This window comes from Pelobates fuscus, chromosome 6 (genome assembly GCF_036172605.1).
Source record: "Pelobates fuscus isolate aPelFus1 chromosome 6, aPelFus1.pri, whole genome shotgun sequence".
In the NCBI taxonomy this organism is placed as follows: domain Eukaryota; kingdom Metazoa; phylum Chordata; class Amphibia; order Anura; family Pelobatidae; genus Pelobates; species Pelobates fuscus.
Genome location: NC_086322.1, coordinates 32,322,611 through 32,345,571, shown reverse-complemented (window position 1 = coordinate 32,345,571; position 22,961 = coordinate 32,322,611). Strand labels below are relative to the sequence as shown.

Below are 22,961 nucleotides of genomic sequence, written 5' to 3'. Positions count from 1 at the left end.
GGCTGGTGATAAAGGAGGGGCAGGGGACTGGTGATAAAGGATAAAGGGGGATCAGGGGGCTGATTAAGGGGGCAGGGTTTTGTTGAAGGGGTTGCAGGCCACATATTGTGAATGTGCCTGAAATTGCCTAAGGGGGTCAAACAAAGATGGCGGGGGGGGGGGGGGGGGGGGGAGGGGAGCGCCGTAAGATTGGCTTGCACTGGCGCCTAAACACCTAAGGCCGTCCCTGTATACATACAGTTGATATTATGTATATAATTTTACTGTGCAGTTCATTATGCTTTGTTCTTCTGATTCGGTTTCCTAATTGACAATCAGCCTCGCTTAATTTTGGGTGTACTGAATAATGCTCTGTATTTGGGAAAGTAATTTGGTGGATCTGAAATGTGTTGCAATGCACAAGTCTACTGTTCCATACATTATTCCTTTTTCTTTTAATGTAAGCAAGTTTTTCCTTAGTTATGATCTAAGCCTGGTCTTGGGACATGGGTCTAATGACTAACGTTTTTTGTATAGAACATAACTTTGAAGTTCAAGCCTTTGAAAGAATTTATCAAAGGATGTAGAACTTAGAAATAGTGTATCTGGGAAGGTCAAGGAAGAGAGGATGGCACCTGTTAGCAGAGACCTCTGCCACTCGATACAAGAATGGGTCCTTATTGATGTCCTACAGAAGACATCCCCTTCCACCTTGTCTTACCCAGAAGCATTCTAAAAAAAAACCTACCTACCCTTTCCATAAGCAAGATACCACAAAACACATGTCCAAGTTCATCTAATGGTTGATCACTTGCAGTCTAACTACAATGGCATGAAGGTAGCAAGTTGATACATTGGTTTATTGGAGTTTTGGTGAGAGATACCCTATAAGAAACACAACTATCTGCCAAGGTATTCAAAAAAACTAACTATAATTTTGGAGACAACTTATATTGATATACATGAACCTCTGGTATTTACTTTTGAATGGGATCATGTTCTCTCACCTAAATTAACCAGCTGTTATAGCATCTGCTGATATGATGTGCTGTATGAATAAATATTATAATATTCTGCATTATCACAGTCACTTAATCCAACGGAAGCAGTGTTTTTAGTTATCGCACAGTCTGCCTAATGACCAAATTAAACCATTTTCATTTGATTTGAGAGCTTCATCTATATTTAAACTAATACAGCAACATTCGAAGCAATGTTACATTTGCGTTTATTAGTTTACACTCCAAAAATGACAGGTTTAAAACTATGGTGTGATACTTTTCTAAAAAAGACTGTGTGCCGGAAATTTTTGATCAAGCTAATGTGATAATTGCAGACAAAATGTGAAAAATTGAACACTTGTTTCGCTGAGGCCGGTTAGTGTAGTCTCCTGTGACTAGGCTTATCCAAGGGCGTATTAGCCGCGAGGCAAACAAGGCATTTGCCTTGGGCGGCATTTTCCAGGGGGCGGCAAAAAACGCCGCCCCCATATGCCCAGGGCAAATGCCTTGTTAGCCTTGCGGCTAACTGACAAGCCCTCTGGGCGGGCGATCTGCCGGGCTGCGCTGGCGGGCGGCTGGCGAGGGAACGCTTCCTCTGAGCTGTCTGCTCAGCTCCCTCACGCGCCGCAGAGTGAGGCTGGGAGACGGAATATGACGTCATAAGCCGGCTCCCAGCCTCAATCTGCGGCACGCGAGGGAGCTGAGCAGACAGCTCAGAGGAAGTGCTCCCTTGCCAGCCGCCCGCCAGCGCCGCCCAGCAGCCACTGGACCACCAGGGGTGTGTGTGTATGTCTGTTAGTGTGTGTGTGTGTGTCTGTTATTGTGTGTGTATGTCTGTTAGTTTGTGTGTGTATGCCTGTTAGTGTGTGTATGTCTGTTAGTGGATGTATGTTAGTGTGTGTGTATGTCTGTTAGTATGTGTGTCTGTTAGTGTGTGTGTGTGTATGTCTATTAGTGTGTATGTGTGTGTGTGTATGTCTGTTAGTGTGTGTCTGTTATTGTGTGTGTGTGTGTGTATGTCTGTTAGTGTGTGTCTGTTATTGTGTGTGTGTGTATGTCTGTTAGTGTGTGTGTGTATGTCACTGTGTGTGTGTATGTCTGTTAGTGTGTGTGTGTATGTCTGTTATTGTGTCTGTGTATGTCTGTTATTGTGTCTGTGTATGTCTGTTAGTGTGTGTGTCTGTTAGTGTGTCTGTGTATGTCTGTTAGTGTGTGTGTCTGTGTATGTCTGTTAGTGTGTGTCTGTTAGTGTGTGTGTGTGTGTGTGTCTGTGTGTCTGTGTGTCTGTTAGTGTGTGTGTGTCTGTATGTCTGTTAGTGTGTGTGTGTGTGTCTGTGTCTTAGTGTGTGTGTGTGTCTGACTGTGTGTGTGTCTGTTAGTGTGAGTGTGTGTGTATCTGCTAGTGAGTTTCTGTTAGTGAGTGTGTCTGTTAGTGTGTGTGTGTTTCTGTTAGCTAGTGTATGCGTATCTGTCAGTGAATGTGTGTGTGTGTATTTAGAAGGCGGGGCGGGGGAAGGGTTGGGTGGGGGTGGCGCGGGCGGGCGGGACGGGGGCGCCTGAGTTTTGTCCTGCCTAGGGCAGCACAAAACCAGGATACACCACTGCTTATCATCATTTTTAGAGTTGAAACTGGGACCAATTGGGGTATCACCAGACTCTGACAAAGTGGCCCTCTCAGCCACAAAAATGCGTAAGATGGGACTTTGCTGTAGCAGGTCAGATTGATGGACGGACTGTCTTCGTAGATTTGCAACCCGATGATTTCTTGTTGTTGAAAAGGAGTTTCACGAGTGGCATTGACAGAGGTTTGCAGCACACGAGGAGTTCTCTATTTAAGACTCCTATACCCCGAATGCCGGCATTGGGAGGAACTGTAAATTCAAGATAACAGGAATAGCTGCCTGTGTTAATCCCTGGTAGCCGTACTCTGCAGTAAGCACTAAGTCAGCGTCTTTTCATACTTCCATTAACTTCAGCCCTGTTATATTCACTACTTGGAGCAGGATTTAATCCGCAGTTAGGAAGAACATGTCGTTATTTGGAAATAGTTATTCAGAACCTTTGTACACATTTTCTGCTACACTGATCACACTGGATCACATTGTATTTATACCCCTGCTCTTGCATTTTAAGATTGTAGCTTTTTATTTATACAGGGAGGGCATATGTTTTATATCTATTTGTTTTGTTGGACTGATGTTTTAATGAGTGCTCTTTTCATTTAATAAAGTTGAATATTATTTGTACATGCATTGTCCTATTTGTTTATATTTGTTAAGGTTGTTTTTCTGGTCTTTTCCTAAACACTTGCTTCTGGTATTAAAACAGATACACACATACTGACACAGATACACGTGCATACTGACACAGATACACGTACACACCGACAAACACAAAGATACACACATACTGACACAGATATACACTCATACTGACACACACAAAGATACACACACATACTGACACAGATACACATATACATTGACACACACACAGATACATACAAATACTGACACAGATACACATACACACTGACACACACACACAGATACACACACATACTGACACAGATACACATTGACACACACACAGATAAACACACATGCAGGTACTGACACTGGTACATATACACACATGCAGAAACACATACATAATGCCATGGATACACATACACACAAACAGATACACATGCATTGATACAAACACAAGTAATTATTTCATGAATTGCAAACTGGTTCATGGATTGCAGGATAAAACTTACTAGGAAAGGTTAAAGGAACTTAACATGTATAGCTTGGAGGAAAGACAAGACACGGGGATATGATAGAAACATTTAAATACATGAAGGGAATCAACACAGTAAAGGAGGAGACTATATTTAAAAGAAGAAAAACTACCACAACTAGAGGACATAGTGTAAAATTATTGGGGCAACGGTTTAAAAATAATATTAGGGGGGCAGGGCCTGGCTGCTAAGCTGAAAGGTTGCATGTGGAGTCAGCTCTGCGCGAGAACCTCCTAAAGTGCTTTATTCTTGATTATTTCCCCGCGAAAACCTGGCAACCTATGAACTGGAGATAACCTCTTACTGAGTCAGCTTCACTCTGAAGTTTTCTGACTTCAGACAAGCAATCTTAGCCCAAACCGCGATTGATGCCTTCCTGTGGGTGCGGGTGTGGGAGTTGCTGCCGATCTCCTCGCTGGCTTTCCTAATGGAATAAGTGGACGCATCACGGGTTCCTGTCCTGCTGGTGGAAGTTATCCTGGCCCCAGCACACGAGCCTGGTGGACTCGCTACCCAGTATACACTCCTGCTACTAGATTTCTGCCCCTTGCATGCCCCAAGATGGCGTACACTGGGCCCACGCCATTTGACCTAATGGAGACAGCACTCACAAGGCTGGATGCCTTTGTTGAAGAATTCTGGCACAAAATTGAGGAGAGGCTATGGAGTGCTGATCGGCAGTGCTACTCACCTGTCAAGTCTCCACGGTCCCCTGCGGCAGACTAAGATTATTCCCCTGCACCGGACGAAACAGGTGAAAAAACCCAGACCACTCACCGCAAGCGTGTGTCCCAAGACGTCCAGGACCCGCAGCCGCGAACCCTGGCTGAGGGCCTTGAGGAGGGAGAGCTCGGAGCGCATCTCACACCATCGGAGGCTGCAACACCACTGCAAGACAACAATCCTGCGAGTGCTCGGTCATGGTACCAGGACTGACAGGATCAGTGGAAATTGCCTGAGGGCTCTTACTGCGGCCTGATGGAGGACGACGACACTGGACAGCTGGGACTCAGACTCATCATGGGACTCTTGTTGCGAGCAAGGGTATCGGTTAAACCTTATCAGCTTGTAAGATTGAAGCACACGCTCTATCTTAACTCTCTGGGTGCACCCTATGGTATATCTTATATAAATCAAATACCAGTTTACTCTCCAATGATAATCCTTAATGGGGAGCCAGTAACACTCTTTATTTACAACGTGGGTGATAAATGTATGATCAGTTGGACTGATGTTTACTTTTGAGTAGCTGGGCATCAACTTTTTGTTAATCTACCTTATGCTTCAACAGCTCCTTTAACAAAACAACTATCCTACTTAGGATGTTATACTACTTAATCAAGCTCTTAACTAACAATGCAGGTTTCTGCCTGCTGCCAATTAACGTATATGCTAGTATTAGATACCTACTTGTGCATAACCTGCATTTTATTTGAGTTTGTTTCAGAGTTCCTTCGGGACCTGTCTAAAACAACTTGCTTAAAATAATTTTCTTTCTTTAAATTGGTGCAAGGTATTTAAGTGCCTTGCCTATGTACCACCATGTATGAAACTGAAAGCCTGTTGATTCTGTTGTGGCATCACAAGCTTGTTTGTACTTACCTGCACTGCAAAAATAAAGAATCAGGGAAAAAATATCAGGAAGTATTACTTTACTGAGAGGGTAGTGGATGCATGGAATAGCCTTCCAGCTGAAGGTGTAGAGGTTAACACAGTAAAGGAGTTTAAGCATGCGTGGGATAGGCATAAGGCTATCCTAACTATAAGATAAGGCCAGGGACTAATGAAAGTATTTAGAAGATTGGGCAGACTAGATGGGCCAAACGGTTCCTATCTGCCGTCACATTCTATGTTTCTATTTCCATACTTCATATTTCCATACCTTTGGAGTCCAGTATGTGCCCTGCTGGCTGAAGATGACAGTAGTCTGGGGTTGCTGGGTTCACCTCCTCTCTTTCTCCTCATCGTCTCTGCGACCCTCTGTTCGGTTCTCTCTGTTAATTGATCTGCTCTCATTTCCTCCCAGCAACATCTGACAGGTCATTAAAGGGCTGCGGTACTCGGCTGGGCACCTGATCAGCGATGCCCATCGAGTGTCCTTAAATGTGAGGGACACCCGATGGCCCTTGATGCTGCTTTAGAATTACTGATTGGCAGGCCAGAACTTCTAAACAGGGGCAATCCTGTTAACACTACCTGTCACCCCTTTGGTACTGATGTGGTCATGGTGCTTGGAGTAATCCTTTAACTAGGGCAGTATCCTGTAATACCATAACTCCTAAAACTTAACACTGGGAGGTAAGAAATCAGGAGGGGAGGAGCTTAGAAAGGCAAGCAAGTGATGTCACTTGCATCTCTGGTAATACCCAAATGGGGCTATCTATCATGAAAAGGGGCAGCACAATGCAGAGAAGGAGTCTGGTATAAACGCACACCATGCTAACTCACAGCCTACCTAGCTGGTCCCACTCACAACACACAGTGCAGAGGATTCTCCCTAAGCACTCTCTAAATGTCCCTCGTGTCTCAGCACTATGCGAGTGCACATGCTGTGCTGGCTGGGGTCAGTTCCCAGTGGCTGGAAAAGAACCTGAAATCGGGATGGCTCTGCTGAAATTGTGAATGTTGGAATCTAATGCTCCCACTGGTCTGCAGCTCCTATTTCTACCTGACTCTCATATTAACTGTGACATTCCGACTCCCATACCCAGTCCAACACCTCATGTAAACCGGGGCCACATATTCAAATCTGCCTCTTTTACTCTGGTTTGGACTGAAAGCCCTTGTTCCGGAATTATTCCTCTATTTCTGGTTTCTGTAGACTTTCTAGATCAACGCTTGACCCTATTGAAAATAAAATCTATAAAAAACAAAAATCAGATGTATTTAAATGTATTTAAAATCATTCAATGTAATTTATAATAAGAGAATTACTAGACACTGTTCGTTATTTAGTCATACATGAGAGTTTATCTACAGGTATGGCTATAATCTTTTTCACACGGTTATTGGCCAGTTGAGGACTAGCTGAGAAGTCTAGTTGACCCAACCCTGTGTAGTGTGCTGGTACGGCCCTTTTTCAGAAGAAACCAGACACGGTTATCTAGTAATAAAGAAATATTAGTCACCCAGACATTGCTAAGCAAGTTGTACCATTGCCCTCAGGTGTGTATGTATAATGAATCAGAGTACTTGCATGAAAACCTAGATGGCTGAAGGTCAGAGTGGGCTGCAGTCATGGGTCCTTTAGAGACCAAATAATCTCCCTTATTGGTATCCTAAGATACATTTCTCGAGGTACATGGCAGCTGAAGGTTTGTTGGAGGAATAGAGACAGAGGAGAGAAAGATATAAATGTATGAGTGAGTGTGTGTATGTTTGTGTGTCTATTTGTCCATGTGTGGAGATAGGGGGGAAAAAGTAAGTGTGTGAGAGGTATGTATAACTGCTCCATGTAGTCTATGTGATTAGATTTTCTTACTTCTAAACTTAGTGTATATGGTTACAAACTCATCTCACTGAATAGTTTCCCCACTACTTGGTTTTACTAGGGATAAATCCTTGTTTGACTAATAAATTCAGCCCTTTATTCAGAGGCTTTATTTCCATAGGAGCTAGATGTTTTATTTGTTTTTCTGAAAAGGACAGAACTGCTCCGTTCGGTGCATTGAACTCTCCATCTGCGCTCTGACAGATATAAGCACATTTTTAGAAAAAAACAATGATACATTTGTTAGCCACAATGACTGCCAATAAGTCAATCAGTCAGTTAGCCAGTCATTAAAGGCACTTCACAATTGAAGAGTATCAATGATTGAAAATCTTCATGTTCAGCATTGCCAAACTGTGTGAATGCGTCTTATAGAGAAGCAACAGATCTATAGCTTCACTCTAAGAGGCATCCAAATTGCTGAGTGTGGAGCTTGCCATACAGAATTCAACAACCTTATCAGTTTGCTGCACTCCAGTCCTCACTTAGAGCTTATCATGCTGGTTCCATCACTCAAACTAGAAACCAAATAAGTCTTCCCATTACCTGTCTAACAGGGGAGGCATTGATGTCATGTTAGAGTCAGTCTGAACTCTGTCCTTAAGGAGTTAACGTCCTCTATATTCACAGGCCACATTTTGTTTAGCAATGAATTATAACATAGCGAAATTATTACTTAATTATACGTTATAAAATCACAATGCAAATTGTTGCATATGAACATGAGATATTTTAATCATAAGATAACAATAACAAAATAAAATGTATGTAATATACCTATTCATGCTCATAAATGGGAAAATTACTATATGTGAATATTATTCAGAGTGGGCAATTTTCTTTGTGGGCTTTATTCTGTGTGGGCCTTTTCCGCATAGGCAATTTTCCATGTGGGCAATTTTCCATGTGGGCATTTTTCCACGTGGGCAATTTTCCATGTGGGCATTTTTCCATGTGGGCAATTTTTCGCGTGGGCATTTTTCTTGTTGGCATTTATGACAGTGGGGTTTTTCTGTGTGCAATATTCATGTGGGCTTTTTTCACATCACAGATAGCACCACGCACCTTATCACAACAGGCACAGGAGAACAATAATGTTAGAATTTTTTTTTTATTAATGTTCCATTAACAATGCAAATGTTTAAAAAACTAATTAGCTAAAAGCTATTTTGCTGAAGCCCTATTTAGACTTGTAATTCTGGAATAAGCCTAGGTCAATGTTTGCGAGCTCTTTCGTTTAATCCAGCATAATATTTCTACGATTGTATTTTTTTTTAAAGATAGTATTGCAAGATAGAATGAATGTACTGCATCCCCAGGGAATCGTTCTTCAAGATAAAAGCATGACATGTTGCCAAAACCTTGAGTTGCTTGTCCATACTTTACTGCTGTGTGGTTTGCCTAAGACGGCATAGAACAATATTTGTCGTAAGACTTCTCTAAATATTGTCAGTTCTTATCTGAATTCTCCTGTCCCACCGCACCTCACTCTCAGTGTCTCAAGAGAAGTGAGTGGAAACGTGTGTACAAAGCTTTGGAGATCTTCTCATGGTTGTCAAACCAAGGATGATAGAGTACGAGCAGCCTGTTAAATTGACTGCGCTTCCCACAATGACTATATTGGACTCCAGCGATATTGTCTTCTGTATACGGGATGGTTGAATGATGCAGAATAAAATTAATTTGCAGAATAGCTTTCCTTTAGTAGCAACATTAAGATCATATGTTAAGACTCTACGAAGATAATTAACAAGTCATGACTGCTGGAATTTGCAAAAAATTGGCAAAGTTGGTGGTGTAGGACGATGGTGGACAAGATATCAACCTCAAGGTCGAGGAGATGTTAAAATGGCTTTTCCTGTTGTAGAAAATACTACTGCTACTCTATATATTCTGATATATAAGAAGTTGTCCTTATTTAGTTGTTACATTAAAAGTCACCTAAAATATGTTTTATCATGTTTGACGTCTAATAAAGGTATTTTATTGTTGTACTATCAATAGCTGCATTATTATCTATTTTGCAAGCATTGTAGTGGGCATCATGTATTACTACAACTTGCATCATTCTATGCATAGAGTTCTCATTTTGTTGATGAAACGCAGTTCCTTCACCTGAACACTAGAGGGAGTTCAGTCTGCAACATGCCTGTTACACAGCTAGGAAAATATTTTTTAAACAGTGGTGCTCCCATTACTTACACAGACATTGAATTTAAGATTTTAGACATTAACATTTTGTGCAATATTTTTTTTACATTAAATGTTAAAGTCAGCTTCATCAAAGAAGAGATTCCATAAGATATTGAGTATGACCACAAATTCTTGATGGTAAGGCATTTCTGAAAAACAGGAAGAAGGGGAGCAATTTGACTACTCTCTCTCTCTCTCTCTCTCTCTCTCTCTCTCTCTCCCTATATATATATATATATATAATATGAGTGTGCTGATGATTCCCATAATGGTATGACTAACACTCTTTAATCTCAATGTAGTCCCTCTAATCTCAGGGCAGTACCCCTATCTCAGTGCGGTACTCCTAATATCAGCACTGTACCCCTAATCTCAGTGCGGTACCCCTTTTCTCAGTGCTGTACCCCTAATCTCAGTGTGGTCCCTCTAATCTCAGTGCGGTACCCCTAATATCAGCACTGTACCCCTAATCTCAGTGCGGTACCCCTAATATCCGCACTGTACCTCTAATCTCAGTGCGGTACCCCGTATATCAGCACTGTACCTCTAATCTTAGTGCGGTACCCCTAATATCAGCACTGTACCCCTAATCTCAGTGCGGTACCCCTAATATCAGCACTGTACCTCTAATCTTAGTGCGGTACCCCTAATATCAGCACTGTACCCCTAATCTCAGTGCGGTACCCCTAATATCAGCACTGTACCCCTAATCTCAGTGTGGTACCCCTAAAATCAGCAGTGTACCTATAATCTCTGTGCGGTACCCCTAATATCAGCACTGTAACCCTAATTTCAGTGTGGTCCCTCTAATCTCAGTGTGGTACCCCTAATATCAGCACTGTACCTCTAACCTCAGTGCGGTACCCCTGATATCAGCACTGTACCCCTAATCTCAGTGCCGTGTCATTTGCCCACTGCTTTACAATACTGAATCAGTCACTAACCTGCCACAGGTGAGGGACATAGGGAATATTTTCCAAGTGTTTGCTCTTTTAGATATTTACCACATAGGTCAGGGTTTGGGGCTAGGGAGTGACTGACAGTGTGGCTGCCATTTCATTCCCCTCATGCGGGACATGGGGAGATTTGTACTCACTTTTTTAAACAAAGCATTACTATCCAACACGGTAAATTATGGGGGTAGGACACACAATCAGTGAGGATGCCCACTAATGCTGTTTTAGCCACCTGACAAGGGGAGGGGGGGACATTTGCCTTGCCCCCTATTTTTAAATGTCTCTCCTCAGCCCGCATCCTGTGGCTTGGGACATAGAGTGGTGGGCAACATGACTGCTCTACCCATTGTCCCATATAAACAAATTGCATGGATGTAAAGATGTCAAATAATACACGATTGCTGGTAGACTTATACACAATGACACAAATAATCTATTCCTATATTGTGATACAAGTGTTTACCATGTAATTAGTATTTTGGAAGCCATTGGGCCATTTATGTTTCACATATTTGACTGAATAAAGATTGTATAATAGACAGCTGGAGAGATTGATGGAAGAATAGAAGCACTTACATGGACATCTCTCTGTGTTTTTCTGTAATTACCTGTGGTGTCTGGGTTTAGAGTCTAGACTGAGCTTTTCAAGAAGTGTATTGCTTGACTTAGAATTCCTGGAAAAATCATTCTCTAATGGGCTAACGCAATCCGCTGTACAGTCCTGTGTTATCTCATGTAACTTGCAACTGATTTACATTTAATTCATTATTTGGTTTGGATTACAGGTGCTGACGTGCAGTTAATTCATCTATATTTCAATATTGCAGACATTAAGGCAAAGTTCATTGGTTATTACATCCACATTGCAGATATTGATGCAAAGCTATTCGATTATTTGATCAAGGCTGCTGGTATCGATATGCAGTCCTTTCATCACCTGAATCATACTGCAGGTATAGATACAGTTTTTGGTCATTTGATGCAGATTGCTGGGTTTGAGAAGCAGTTCATTATTGGTTATTTGGGCAATGTCTTAATGTGTGATACAACTGCCTATAAAATCACAATAATTCCAATATAAGCATTTCTAAAATGAAATTATAGAATGAGCCCAAATGTATCTTGTAGCTGTATTACAGATGTGCAAGAACAATGATTGGGAGTCTGGATTGGGTATTAGGAGTGTTTGAATGGGTCACATAGTAAAAGATCTGGAACTTTTATTTTGCATGATTCGGATTGATTGATTGATTGGTTTGGCTAAGATTTAGTCCAGCAGGATATGGTTAAACAGCTGATATGGTTATCACGTTTGATCCATCAAAGCATGTTGTAGAGATTATTAATTGTATGCATCTCAGCAATGGATGTCTAGTAGGAGAAATTTGTTGCTGAGAAAAAGTACATTATAATATATATACATATAAAGTGTTAGGGACCCGAAGCTTAACAGGGATGTAAAATAAAATAGTCCTATATTATATAGTACTATATTAGTCCTGCACAAAATCTCTTATCATTCCTGGCTGTTTTGTGCAGGTAAAAACAAAAATCAGTCTTTTATCTACTCCGCACCGCGTGGACATGGTGGGGGCGAATTATAGGCCAATGATCACCCACCTGCAATATGTACTCTTGCAGTGGGGGCGATACTGTATTTCATTCTTTGGGCGTATCTATTCTGTGAAAATGTATTTACTCCTTAAAACGTGATTTTGCTCTATTATATTATAACTCACGCAGAGGGATATATCCATACTGCAAAAATATATTTATGTTTTTATCTGTGAGAGCATGAGGAGCAGCTTTTCAGAATCTTAAATGCATCAGCTGAAGGGAGCAGAGGGACTTTCGGTCCCACAACTGCTAACTATCTACGCTGCCCAGTTCACAATGTTATCCCAGATCAGATTGACCTCTTTCGTCACAAGCTTGCACATTGCACCTAGTGGACAAGTTCCAGCTTCCCTGGTCAGAATTATTTTCTGTCAATCAACTTCTACGCTTTGTGTGGTCTTTTTTACAGACTTACCTGGGGGGCAGTCTATCTCTTATGAATTTAACTGCCAACTGTCAAACAGGAAATTTGGATTGATATCCATAGTTTATTCACTAGTTTAGTTCATTCCTTTCTATCCTTCCCCACAAAACCACATTTCTTCTCCAGATGGAAATGGGAGTTGGGAGCAGAGCTGACACAGGTGACTGATATAATAACACAATGCATATTACTTAGTCCAATCAAATCAAAGAAAACTGATGCAAAGTTTTAGCACCCTGGTGCATCCATCCGTCCTGATTAGTGAAAGCACAACAAGGCATGACTTCTGCCTTCTTCCGAGTTTATGGGGAGGAAGGTTTGCACTTGCATGCCTGGTGGTCTTAACATACGTTGTTATGGGATTACCTTATTTGCATGGTTGTCTTGTTGCATTGGGGTTACTCTTACTCCTAAACCAAGGGTAGAGCTTTTAAATTGGGACAATATGGATCCTGTTCTCCCCTGTGAAGTTCACAAACATATACATAGAGTTTGCACTGCCCTTAGACTTTGACCTTGGCCAAGATCTGGAAGGTGGATCTGCCATCACGGGCCCAAACGGATGCCAACATTTGGTATATGCTTAGAGTGGAAAAAAACTTGATAAAGACCTAATGGGAGTTTGAAACGTTGCTGGTTATGTTCTGACACTCCAAATAAATCTGCTAACTTTTAGCACCTTGAGTGCAAGTGGATCACATTGCTTTCTACATTCATGCATGGGGTTTGCCAGCCTCAGGTCCAGCTCGTGTCATTTGCTACATGAGTGGAGATTCCTCCCTTTCTAAATATGACTTGGAACAGCAATCATTAATAAGTCCATGGACCATTATCCGACAATATGGGATCCTGGATGGAGAAGTTTGGGTACCCAGCTGGTTAGGTTTTATCCCTCCCTCTCCTAATCTTCCATTTCCATACTTTCTTTTCAGTTTGTCTACTCTGTATTCTCTTCGGACCTTTATTGTCTGTTCTGTTGGGGCATACGTGGGTGGTATCTGGTCTGCTGTTGTTCTTTGGCCCCTTGCTTTAATGTTTGATTCTCATTTGTCAAAAATATATATTTGTTCCTTTACTTCAATGTACTGAGCAAAGCCTTGATAATACTAATAAAATGTTAAGTACGTGAAGCGCGTCAAAAGCTGATTCTCCTCCCCCTTTTTACTATGCCACGATAATAGTATCTCCATTTTCCCAAATGTATTCGAGTAGAGTCTTATTTTGTAGAGAACAGTGTGAGATCCTGTTGCTGATTTTCATGTGATTTATTTACAATTATATATATAGCTCCAACATATCGACAGCATTATTCAGTAGTAGTGATGTCCCAAACTGTTCGCCAGGAACCGTTCGCCGGCGAACATAGCTTGTTCGTGGCGAACGCGGCGGGCGAACATATGTGATGGTCGGTCCGCCCCTATTCGTCATGGAGGTGGGAGGGTCTGGGAGGGAGGGTCTGCTGCTGATTGGCTGGAATGTGTCTGCTGACTGTGAGGTACAGGGTCAAAGTTTACTCAATGATGACGAATAGGGCGCGGACCGACCATCGCATATGTTCGCCCGCCGCGTTCGCCACGAACAAGCTATGTTCGCTGGTGAACGGTTCCCGGCGAACAGTTCAGGACATCACTATTCAGTAGTTAAATCATGACAGATAATTAATCTGACAAAACATGTTTACACACAGGAACAGTAGATGATGGACACAGAGGGATGTGAGGAAATCAAATCATTTGGATCTTTCGGAGGATAGATGAATGGAAAGAGGGGTACAGTTTATGGGAGACAGTAGAGAAAGATTGTACGGGATGAGGAGTTAAGGGGTGAGCTGATAGGCTTCTGTAAGGAAGTGTGTTTTTAGAGATTTTAAAGGACTGAGAGAGAGTTGAATGTAGCACAGGAGGGCATTCCATAAGGAGGGGGCAACCCTGCAGCTAAGAGTCTATAAGACCAGAGCAGTAGGACAGTGAAGGGTAGTGATAGCACTTGAGGACTATCAGGCTCCCATTTTTAGTTTAATTTTTGACCATGCCAGCAAGGGTTACCAAAACCAGTTTTTATTAAATCCCCTGATTTTTGATTGGCGTTACCCTTTAAAAACTCTTTTTAATGAATTCAGCCATAGATCCATAAATGGACAGGATTTGACTTTATTGATTAGTAAGAAATGTTTGGTGTCTTATTAATTAAACTTTAAGTTTGTTTTCTTTGTTTCGAGTTTCAGCTTCACAAAGGAAGTGAGCATTGTTCAATTCTACTTTGCTGGACATGTCAGGCGAGCAGTCGATTTCAGCAATTAAATCAAACCCAGTTGGGAAGTTGTTTAACAGAGTAACGCGTATCGACTCATTCCTGAGTCTGTGTGGCTGTTGTGACTTTCTGAATTGTAATAACATCTGTCTATTTACCATCCCTGCAGGCTCGGGAAATCAGTCATGCTCTGTTTACTAGAACATGCCTTACTTAATTTTTTTTCTTAAGTAGTTTTTCATTGTTTAAATAATGCTAGATATGTGCATTCATTATAGAAAGCAAATAATGACAGGGAGTTAATGGAAACTAACCGTATAAGGTATGCCATGTAAATGCATTATTAACTCTGTGATCAATATTAATATCAAATAATACTCACCATTGTAGAATACTTGGACACACTTTATACGAGTGATTATATGGATATGTATTGCAGTCCTTCTTCAATTCATGTCATGCAAAATCTGACAGCAGAATTGGGCACGATGCTGTCTAAGTTTTAAAGGAACACTCTATGAACCATAACCACTACAGCTTAATGTAATGGTTGTGGTGTCTAGAGCTTGTCCCTGCAGGCTGAGCATTGCATATGCAGTATTTTCTGAGAAATGACAGTGTTTACATTGCTGCCTAATACCATCTCTAGTGGTTATCACTTGGACAACCACTAAAGGGATTTCCAGGGATTGGTCCTGCAAAGATTGCAGGACAGAAGTTCAGCATCTCCACACTCTGCCCAGAGACTCTGAAGGCTCCCCATAGAGATGCTTCTTCATGAGAAGATGCTGATTATTGAGGTGTATTTATTGCCTCACATGTGCAACATCCTCTATGTGGGGCATTGGAGTGGCTGACATTACTAGAATTGATAATCTCAGCCAGCGGAGGTGAGGTGATCACGTTGAGACTGGTGTGTTGGGGGAATAAAGGTAAGTTAAACTCTTTATTTTATGTGTATGGAAGGGGTGGGGGGACTAAATATAATTGTGGTTCTACATCGGATGAGCATCTACCCTTTCCATAGGATTGATTGCTAGGAAGTTTTAAAATCAGCCACTTCTATTTACCCAGCTCAGCTGTGTTTGTCCCCTGTGTTTACACACAGACTCCGGCTCATTTTGGGACTGCCATCATTTGAGACCCATGTAAGCTGACTGGAGCATACAAAAAAAAAATTACTCTTTACAAATTATTTTCCAGTAACGTTAAAGGAAGAAGAAAATGTCGGAGTTTCTTGGTCTCGTTGAAACGTTTTCCATCAGTCAGATGGTATTAACTCTACAAGCAGCTGTCTAATAAAGTGGCCCTCATAGAGCCAGTATCATCAGAGTATTTAAGATTAACTTTAACAATTGCAATGCTGTTTTTTTTTTTTGGTTTTTTTTTTACATATGGTTTCATTTTTTTTTCCCATTATTGGATGAGAGCCCTCTCATGGAAATCTCCTATCTTTCTACAAATGCTAATCTCTTCTTCTTCATCCCTTTTATCCTATCGATTTTATTTGCGGGGGCAGCAGTGTTTCCGTGTACTTCCCAAAGTACAATAAAGCTAAATAAAAAGCTGATAACATTGTTAGCAAGCTGACATTGAAATGTGATCATTTGAAAAACTCCCAGATAGAAGCATAGCATGGGGAAAAAACTCTGGATTTGGGGTGGACGTAATAGGTCTAGTATGTTAGGCGAATGTTCAGAGTAAGACAAAAATAAATAAATAATAATAATAGCAAACGTGTTGTCTCCTTTGAGCTGACAATGTTTTGGAGTAAACCAGTACATTTGATGAATTAGCGTATTTGAGGCTCCATGGCATCATGAGATAGTCTGTTGTCTCTGAATTTTGCACCCTCCAAGCACTTTATTGGAGCAGAATTAGATCATTAAAGATAACATTACCTTGTAAGCAAGGGAAGAGAATGGTAGGACTCATCGGTGTTGCAAGGTTGGGCTTCATGAGATTACGCCCCTGGTCATTTTCATTTTGACCCAATGTGACTTTTCTTTTTATCACAAGTACCAAAAATGAGGGAGACAGACTGTGTATGCTAAGAAATCTGCCTCACAAACCAATGAAGCGGGTTATAGGGTAAATAGCACATGGAGCAAGACAGTTGGTTTATGATGGTTTCATTGCTTCTATGAGTGGTTAGATGTCATAGGAGTAAGGTCAGAAACATTTTTAAACACCTTGCCTCATAGCTACTCACTGTGGAATCACACACCCAATGCCAACACCAAGGGGTTCATGGAAATCATATCTTGGGAATTGTTTCTTAACTGACAAGGGGACTGGGTAATTCAGGCCGAAGAGGCTGAATTAGGAATAACATCTCCAATTTTGTTTTTCCCGGTTGGATATTTCAGACCACAATTTGCAGTTACGTTGTGAAATATCTGCAGCTCCTGTTTTAATGAATAAATGTTGGCACCCGAACCCTTGTAGCAGGTTATATCCTGGTGATAACAAATGGTTAAGTGGCTTATGAGTTGTTTCTACGTATAGATAGCAACAACTCATTTCAGAATGCTACTAATTAAGTGATTTGTGCCAAAATTTAAAATGCCTACAGAATATGAAAAGAGCAAAGAATCCAATTAATCATGACAAAAGCAAGCTAACCAGCAAACAGATCAATATTGAAACGAGACATTCGAAAATGTTAAGAAACATCACAACTTGGTCAAAGTAGCCCAGAACGACCTGGGGACCTCTTCTCAATATATTAGCTGTACCAAATCAAAAAGGGTACTAAAAACAGCAAAAGTAGATTAATTCCAATAAGCCGAGAAAGACAATGGTTCTTCAATATTGCTATACTAACTAATGCCAGAAAGTCCTTCAAAGATCTCATGCTAGCTTTATTAAAGGACTTTACTATAAGACACAATATGATGTTGCTTCTGGCATGCCTATGGGTACATTTTACTACTTCAAATTCAGCCAAAAATACTTATCTTAGTCCAGTGTTCGCAGCTCCACTACCATTGGACACTGACTTATCCATCAGATTCTGTATAAAGGAAGCAATCTATAAAAAAAAGTTACCTGCCCACTTTCCAAAACTCCAAGGTACAGTGATACCTCGGTTCACGAACGCTTCTGTTCACGAACAACTCGGTTCACGAACAGAAAAGTTCGTAAAAATATGCTCCGGTTCACGAACTCCGCCTCGGTTCACGAACAGAAAAGTTCGTAAAAATATGCTCCGGTTCACGAACTCCGCCTCGGTTCACGAACGCAAGCCGCGGCCATTTTAATGCTAATTTCAGGCTGTCACATGGTCGGGACTTCCTGTAGGAAGACCGTGGAGAGAAGAAGCAAGAATAAGAGACACAGAAAGAAGTACTCTGCAAGCATTATAAGTGATTATACTGTATTTTATCACATACAGTACATACTGTACACAGAAAGAAGTACTCTGCAAGCATTATACAGTACAGTAAGTGATTATACTGTATTTTATCACATACAGTACATACAGTACACAGAAAGAAGTACTGTACTCTGCAAGCATTATAAGTGATTATACTGTATTTTATCCCATACAGTACATACTGTACAGTTCACTGGACACCCAATATGGCTCCCAAGAAGCATAGTGGAAAGAAGAAAGTGCGGAGCAGCAATAAAGGTGACAAGAACAGCAATGCAGGTGACAATGTGCAAAGTGGAAATGCAAGTGACAATGTGCAAAGTGGAAATGCAAGTGACAATGTGCAAAGTGGAAATGCAGTTGACAATGTGCAAAGTGGAAATGCAAGTGACAATGTGCAAAGTGGAAATGCAAGTGACAATGTGCAAAGTGGAAATGCAGTTGACAATGTGCAAAGTGGAAATGCAGTTGACAATGTGCAAAGTGGAAATGCAGTTGACAATGTGCAAAGTGGAAATGCAGTTGACAATGTGCAAAGTGGAAATGCAAGTGACAATGTGCAAAGTGGAAATGCAAGTGACAATGTGCAAAGTGGAAATGCAAGTGACAATGTGCGAAGTGGAAATGCAGGTGACAATGTGCAAAGTGGAAATGCAAGTGACAAGAATGTGCAGCGCAAGCATGGTGGCAAAAAGAAAGTGCACAGCAGTAGTAAAGGTGACAGCAAGGTTGTGAAGAAAATAACCATTGAGCTGAAGAAGGAAATTATAGAAAAGCATGACCGTGGTATTCGTGTGACTGATCTGGCTTCGGAGTACAAGATGGCAAAGTCAACAATTTCGACTATTCTGAAAAACAAAGCCGCCATCAAAGGAGCTGATGTTGCAAAAGGAGTAACAATGTTAACCAAGCAGAGGACACAAGTGCTGGAAGAGGTGGAAAAACTTTTGTTGGTGTGGTTGAATGAGAAACAGCTGGCAGGTGATAGTGTAAGTGAAGCTATGATCTGTGAGAAAGCCAGGAAATTGCACAGTGATTTACAGCAAAGAAGCCCCTCTACAAGTGCAGCAAGTGACGAATTTAAAGCCAGTAGAGGGTGGTTTGAAAAATTCCGCAGGAGAACTGGCATCCACAGTGTGATTAGACATGGTGAGGCTTCCAGTTCTGACAAGGCCGCAGCAGAAGCTTACAAGTTAGAATTTGCAGAATTCATGAAGACAGAAGGATACGTCCCTCAACAAGTGTTCAACTGTGATGAAACAGGGCTCTTCTGGAAAAAAATGCCGAACAGAACCTATATCACACAGGAGGAAAAGGCCCTACCAGGGCACAAGCCCATGAAGGACAGATTGACCCTTTTGCTGTGTGCCAACGCAAGCGCCGATCTGAAAATTAAACCACTACTGGTGTACCATTCTCAGACCCCTCGTGCATTTAGGGAACAAAATGTGAACAAGGCCAGACTGCCCGTCATGTGGAGAGCCAATGCCAAAGCTTGGGTCACAAGGCAATTGTTTATGGAATGGCTGCACGAGGTGTTTGCACCCACCGTCAGAAAATATCTTTCTGATAACCAGCTGCCTGAAAGGTGCCTTCTTCTGATGGACAATGCCCCAGCACACCCTCCAGCCTTGGTGGATGATATGGATGCTGAGTATGACTTCATCAAGGTAAAGTTCCTCCCCCCCAACACAACACCACTTCTGCAGCCCATGGACCAGCAAGTCATCTGCAACTTTAAGAAGCTGTACACAAAGGCGCTCTTCACTAGGTGTTTTAATGTCACTGAAGAGACATCCTTGACTTTGAAAGAATTCTGGAAGAAACATTTCAATGTTGTCCACTGCATTAACCTCATTGACAAAGCCTGGGAAGAGGTCACTTCCCGAACCCTAAATTCAGCCTGGAGGAAACTGTGGCCAGAATGTGTCGCTGAACGTGAACATGACTTAGAAGGGTCTGATGCAGAGGTAGTGGAGGAAATTGTGTCCATGGGCAAGAATATGGGTCTGGACGTTGATGGTGCTGATGTGGAAGAGCTTGTTGAGGAACATAGGGAGGAGCTGACCACGGAAGAACTTTATGAACTCCACAGTGAGCAGCAGAAGGCACTTCTTGAGGAGCATTCCACTGAGGAGGAAGAAGAAAGGGAGGAGGTTAGCAGTGATGCCATAAAATCCATTATGCAAAAATGGAATGAGTGCCATGATTTCTTTGAAAAGCACCACCCCAACATTACTGTCACAAACAGAGTGTTAAATCTCATGAATGATAATGTGGTCTCTCATTTCCGGAGGGTTATGCAGCGCAGAAAGAGACAAGTGACATTGGACAGATTTTTCAGACAAACTGAGCCTGCAGCTAGGAGACAAAGGAGAGAGGAAACCCCTGAAGAAGATCTCCCTGATGTCCTTATGGAGGGGGACTCTCCCCCCAAACAATAACTGCCTCCCACCTTACTGTCCTCTCTTAATAAATAACTACAGTATACTGTACTTTACTAATGTGTATTGTCATTTGTTTCATATTTTTGGGCTTCAAAAACCCCCCAAAAAAAGTCAGCACGGATTAACCGGATTTACATTGAACCCTATGGGAAAATGTGCCTCGGTTCACGACCAATTCGGTTCGCGACCAGAGTCAGTTCACGAATTAAGTTCGTGAACCGAGGTATCACTGTATTTAAAAAAATATATAAATAAAAAATAACAGATTTATAGTACCAATGACATGGCCACTAAATGCTAAGCTCACCTGCCAAGGTCAAGGCAAACCTCTCAGGTGAGTCCTATGCTAACAGTAGCCATGGCTTGCTTGAGATAGAATGACAAATTCTTATTAAACCGTTGACTCTATGTAGCTATAAATACTAGTTTTGATGTTGGTAGTTGGGTTTACACTTTATGGCTACATGGTACAATTACAAAACTTCCTGTGAAGTTACAAGTAATAATTGTTTTCCCTGTTTTTGCTACTAATGTCATCATGTACAACTTCCAAATATCATATGGTTACATATGGCTTTTCCCCCCCTTTTTGTATATGTACCTTGTGAAACCTTTCCTTTGAATTCGGGGCGCTTGCTTTTTCTGGAATTATTTTTAGTTTTTTCTTTGCATACCTTTATAAGGATTTAGAGTTCCTTGCCTGGCGTTCTGAGTCCCAAACGGGTAAGTGGGACTTTTTTCCTTACCCCACTCTTTCAAATTCATTTGTATTTCACAGCACAGTGGTTTGAGCTCCCTGGTTTCCAATTCCAAGTACTCTTTTCCTGGAGTTCTAAACATGCAACTATAACTATAGCTTAGAGCAAAGTATTGCAAATCACACCTGTATATCTCTCACACCTGTATGGCCAGTCAAAACGTCTAACAGTTGTGTTATTCAGTAGCACGCACATTTATGCCTCCACTCTCCACTACCATGTATATTAATCTCCAATTTTGTCTTCTCCACCACTGTGTACATTCATTGCTCCTTCTATTATTGCCACCACCATGTATATCCTTCACTACTCCTTTCCTCTCCACCACCATGTATATTCAGCTCTTCTGTTCTTTCCATCACTATGTATGTTCATTTCTCATGCTGTCCTCTCCACCACCATGTACATTCATATCTCCTTCTGTCCTCTCCACCACCATGTACATTCATATCTCCTTCTGTCCTCTCCACCACCATGCACATCCATCTCTCATTCTGTCCCCCACCACGCACATCCATCTCTCATTCTGTCCCCCACCACGTTGCACTTTCCTCGTGTCCTTTTCCATTTTCAAGAATATTTATTGTACATTTGTAAACTGTATCTTAGAAACACATAATAAAGCACCGTGCTTACAGCAGCAGTGGCTTAATATCTAACAGCTCAAAATACATAGTAAAAACAAAGAGAAAGTTACCTGCACTCTGGCCCAAATCCCTATGTACATTTGAACAAAATGGAGGCTCTTTGGTTTCATTCCAATGGCCATTTGAATATAAGCTCACCTGTCACGTGAAGGCAAGCCTCAAAAGGTGAGTCCTACACTAGTCATTAGATTTGTTGAAATCAGCCAAGAATCTCCAATAAGACAGGAAGGGTTATTTTATAAGCCCTTTCACATTTAACCCTTTATAGGGCTTCTACACATACAATAAACTTTGCTGGTATCCGACAAAGGTAATGTGTGTAAGCCCTATAAAGGGTTATAAAGGGCAACAGTCAATGAAATTGGTGTGTCTCAAATGTGTTTTGTGACCTGTAACTAACAAAAAAAAACGTAAAATCTCAGACACATTATATATTCTGTAAATCAGACCTAAATTAATGTATTTTAAATTACTTTCCTTAACCTGCACTAATTATGCACACATTATTATAATGTGTACATTATACTGTAAAAAACACAATATTTTCCCATTTTTTTTTATTTTTGTTATTATACATAAGCATATATATGTGTGTGTGTGTGTGTGTGTTAGATCAAATTAAAGCCCCTTTTCCCTTTAAGAAACGGTATATATTATGTGTTGGTGCAACAGATTAGTAAAATGCAAATTGCAGTTGAACACAAACAGAAAATAATGCAAAAATTGCTTGTGTCATATAAGTGCAAAACAAGCTTTTGAAGCTGTGTCCTTAAGGGGTTAAAGACTACAATGGAGTCTAACAGGCCCCATTCACAATATAGTCATATAACATAGGTCTCTGGCACCCAGCCCAAGTTGGCTCTTCTCACCTTAATTACTGTTTCTGACTGGCTGCTGCAGCTGGCTATTGTAGCTGACGAACAAACAGGCTGCTGTGGTCGGCTGGCAGGCTGCTGTGGCTGGTTGGCAGACAGGCTTGATGTTGGCTGGCAGACTGGTGTGGCTTGCTTTCAGGCCTCTTATTTCCCCAGCCAT

The 22,961-nt window shown here is 41.3% G+C and overlaps 1 protein-coding gene across 1 annotated transcript; it reads left to right on the top strand.

Moving 5' to 3' along the window:
• The first annotated feature begins 18,280 nt into the window (after positions 1 to 18,280).
• CENPB (centromere protein B) lies at positions 18,281 to 20,518 on the top strand. Its single transcript, XM_063425750.1, has 2 exons — positions 18,281 to 18,353; positions 18,705 to 20,518. Exons 1-2 carry the CDS (start codon positions 18,281 to 18,283, stop codon positions 20,516 to 20,518), a joined length of 1,887 nt encoding a protein of 628 aa, XP_063281820.1.
• The last annotated feature ends 2,443 nt before the right edge of the window (positions 20,519 to 22,961 follow it).

Bases quoted from the DNA above. Each gene is read 5' to 3' on its own strand.
- CENPB (XM_063425750.1), top strand. From the start codon at position 18,281: ATGGCTCCCAAGAAGCATAGTGGAAAGAAGAAAGTGCGGAGCAGCAAT. The intron at 18,354-18,704 runs GTGACAATGTGC...GTGGAAATGCAG, and splicing joins TGACAAGAACAGCAATGCAG to GTGACAATGTGCAAAGTGGA.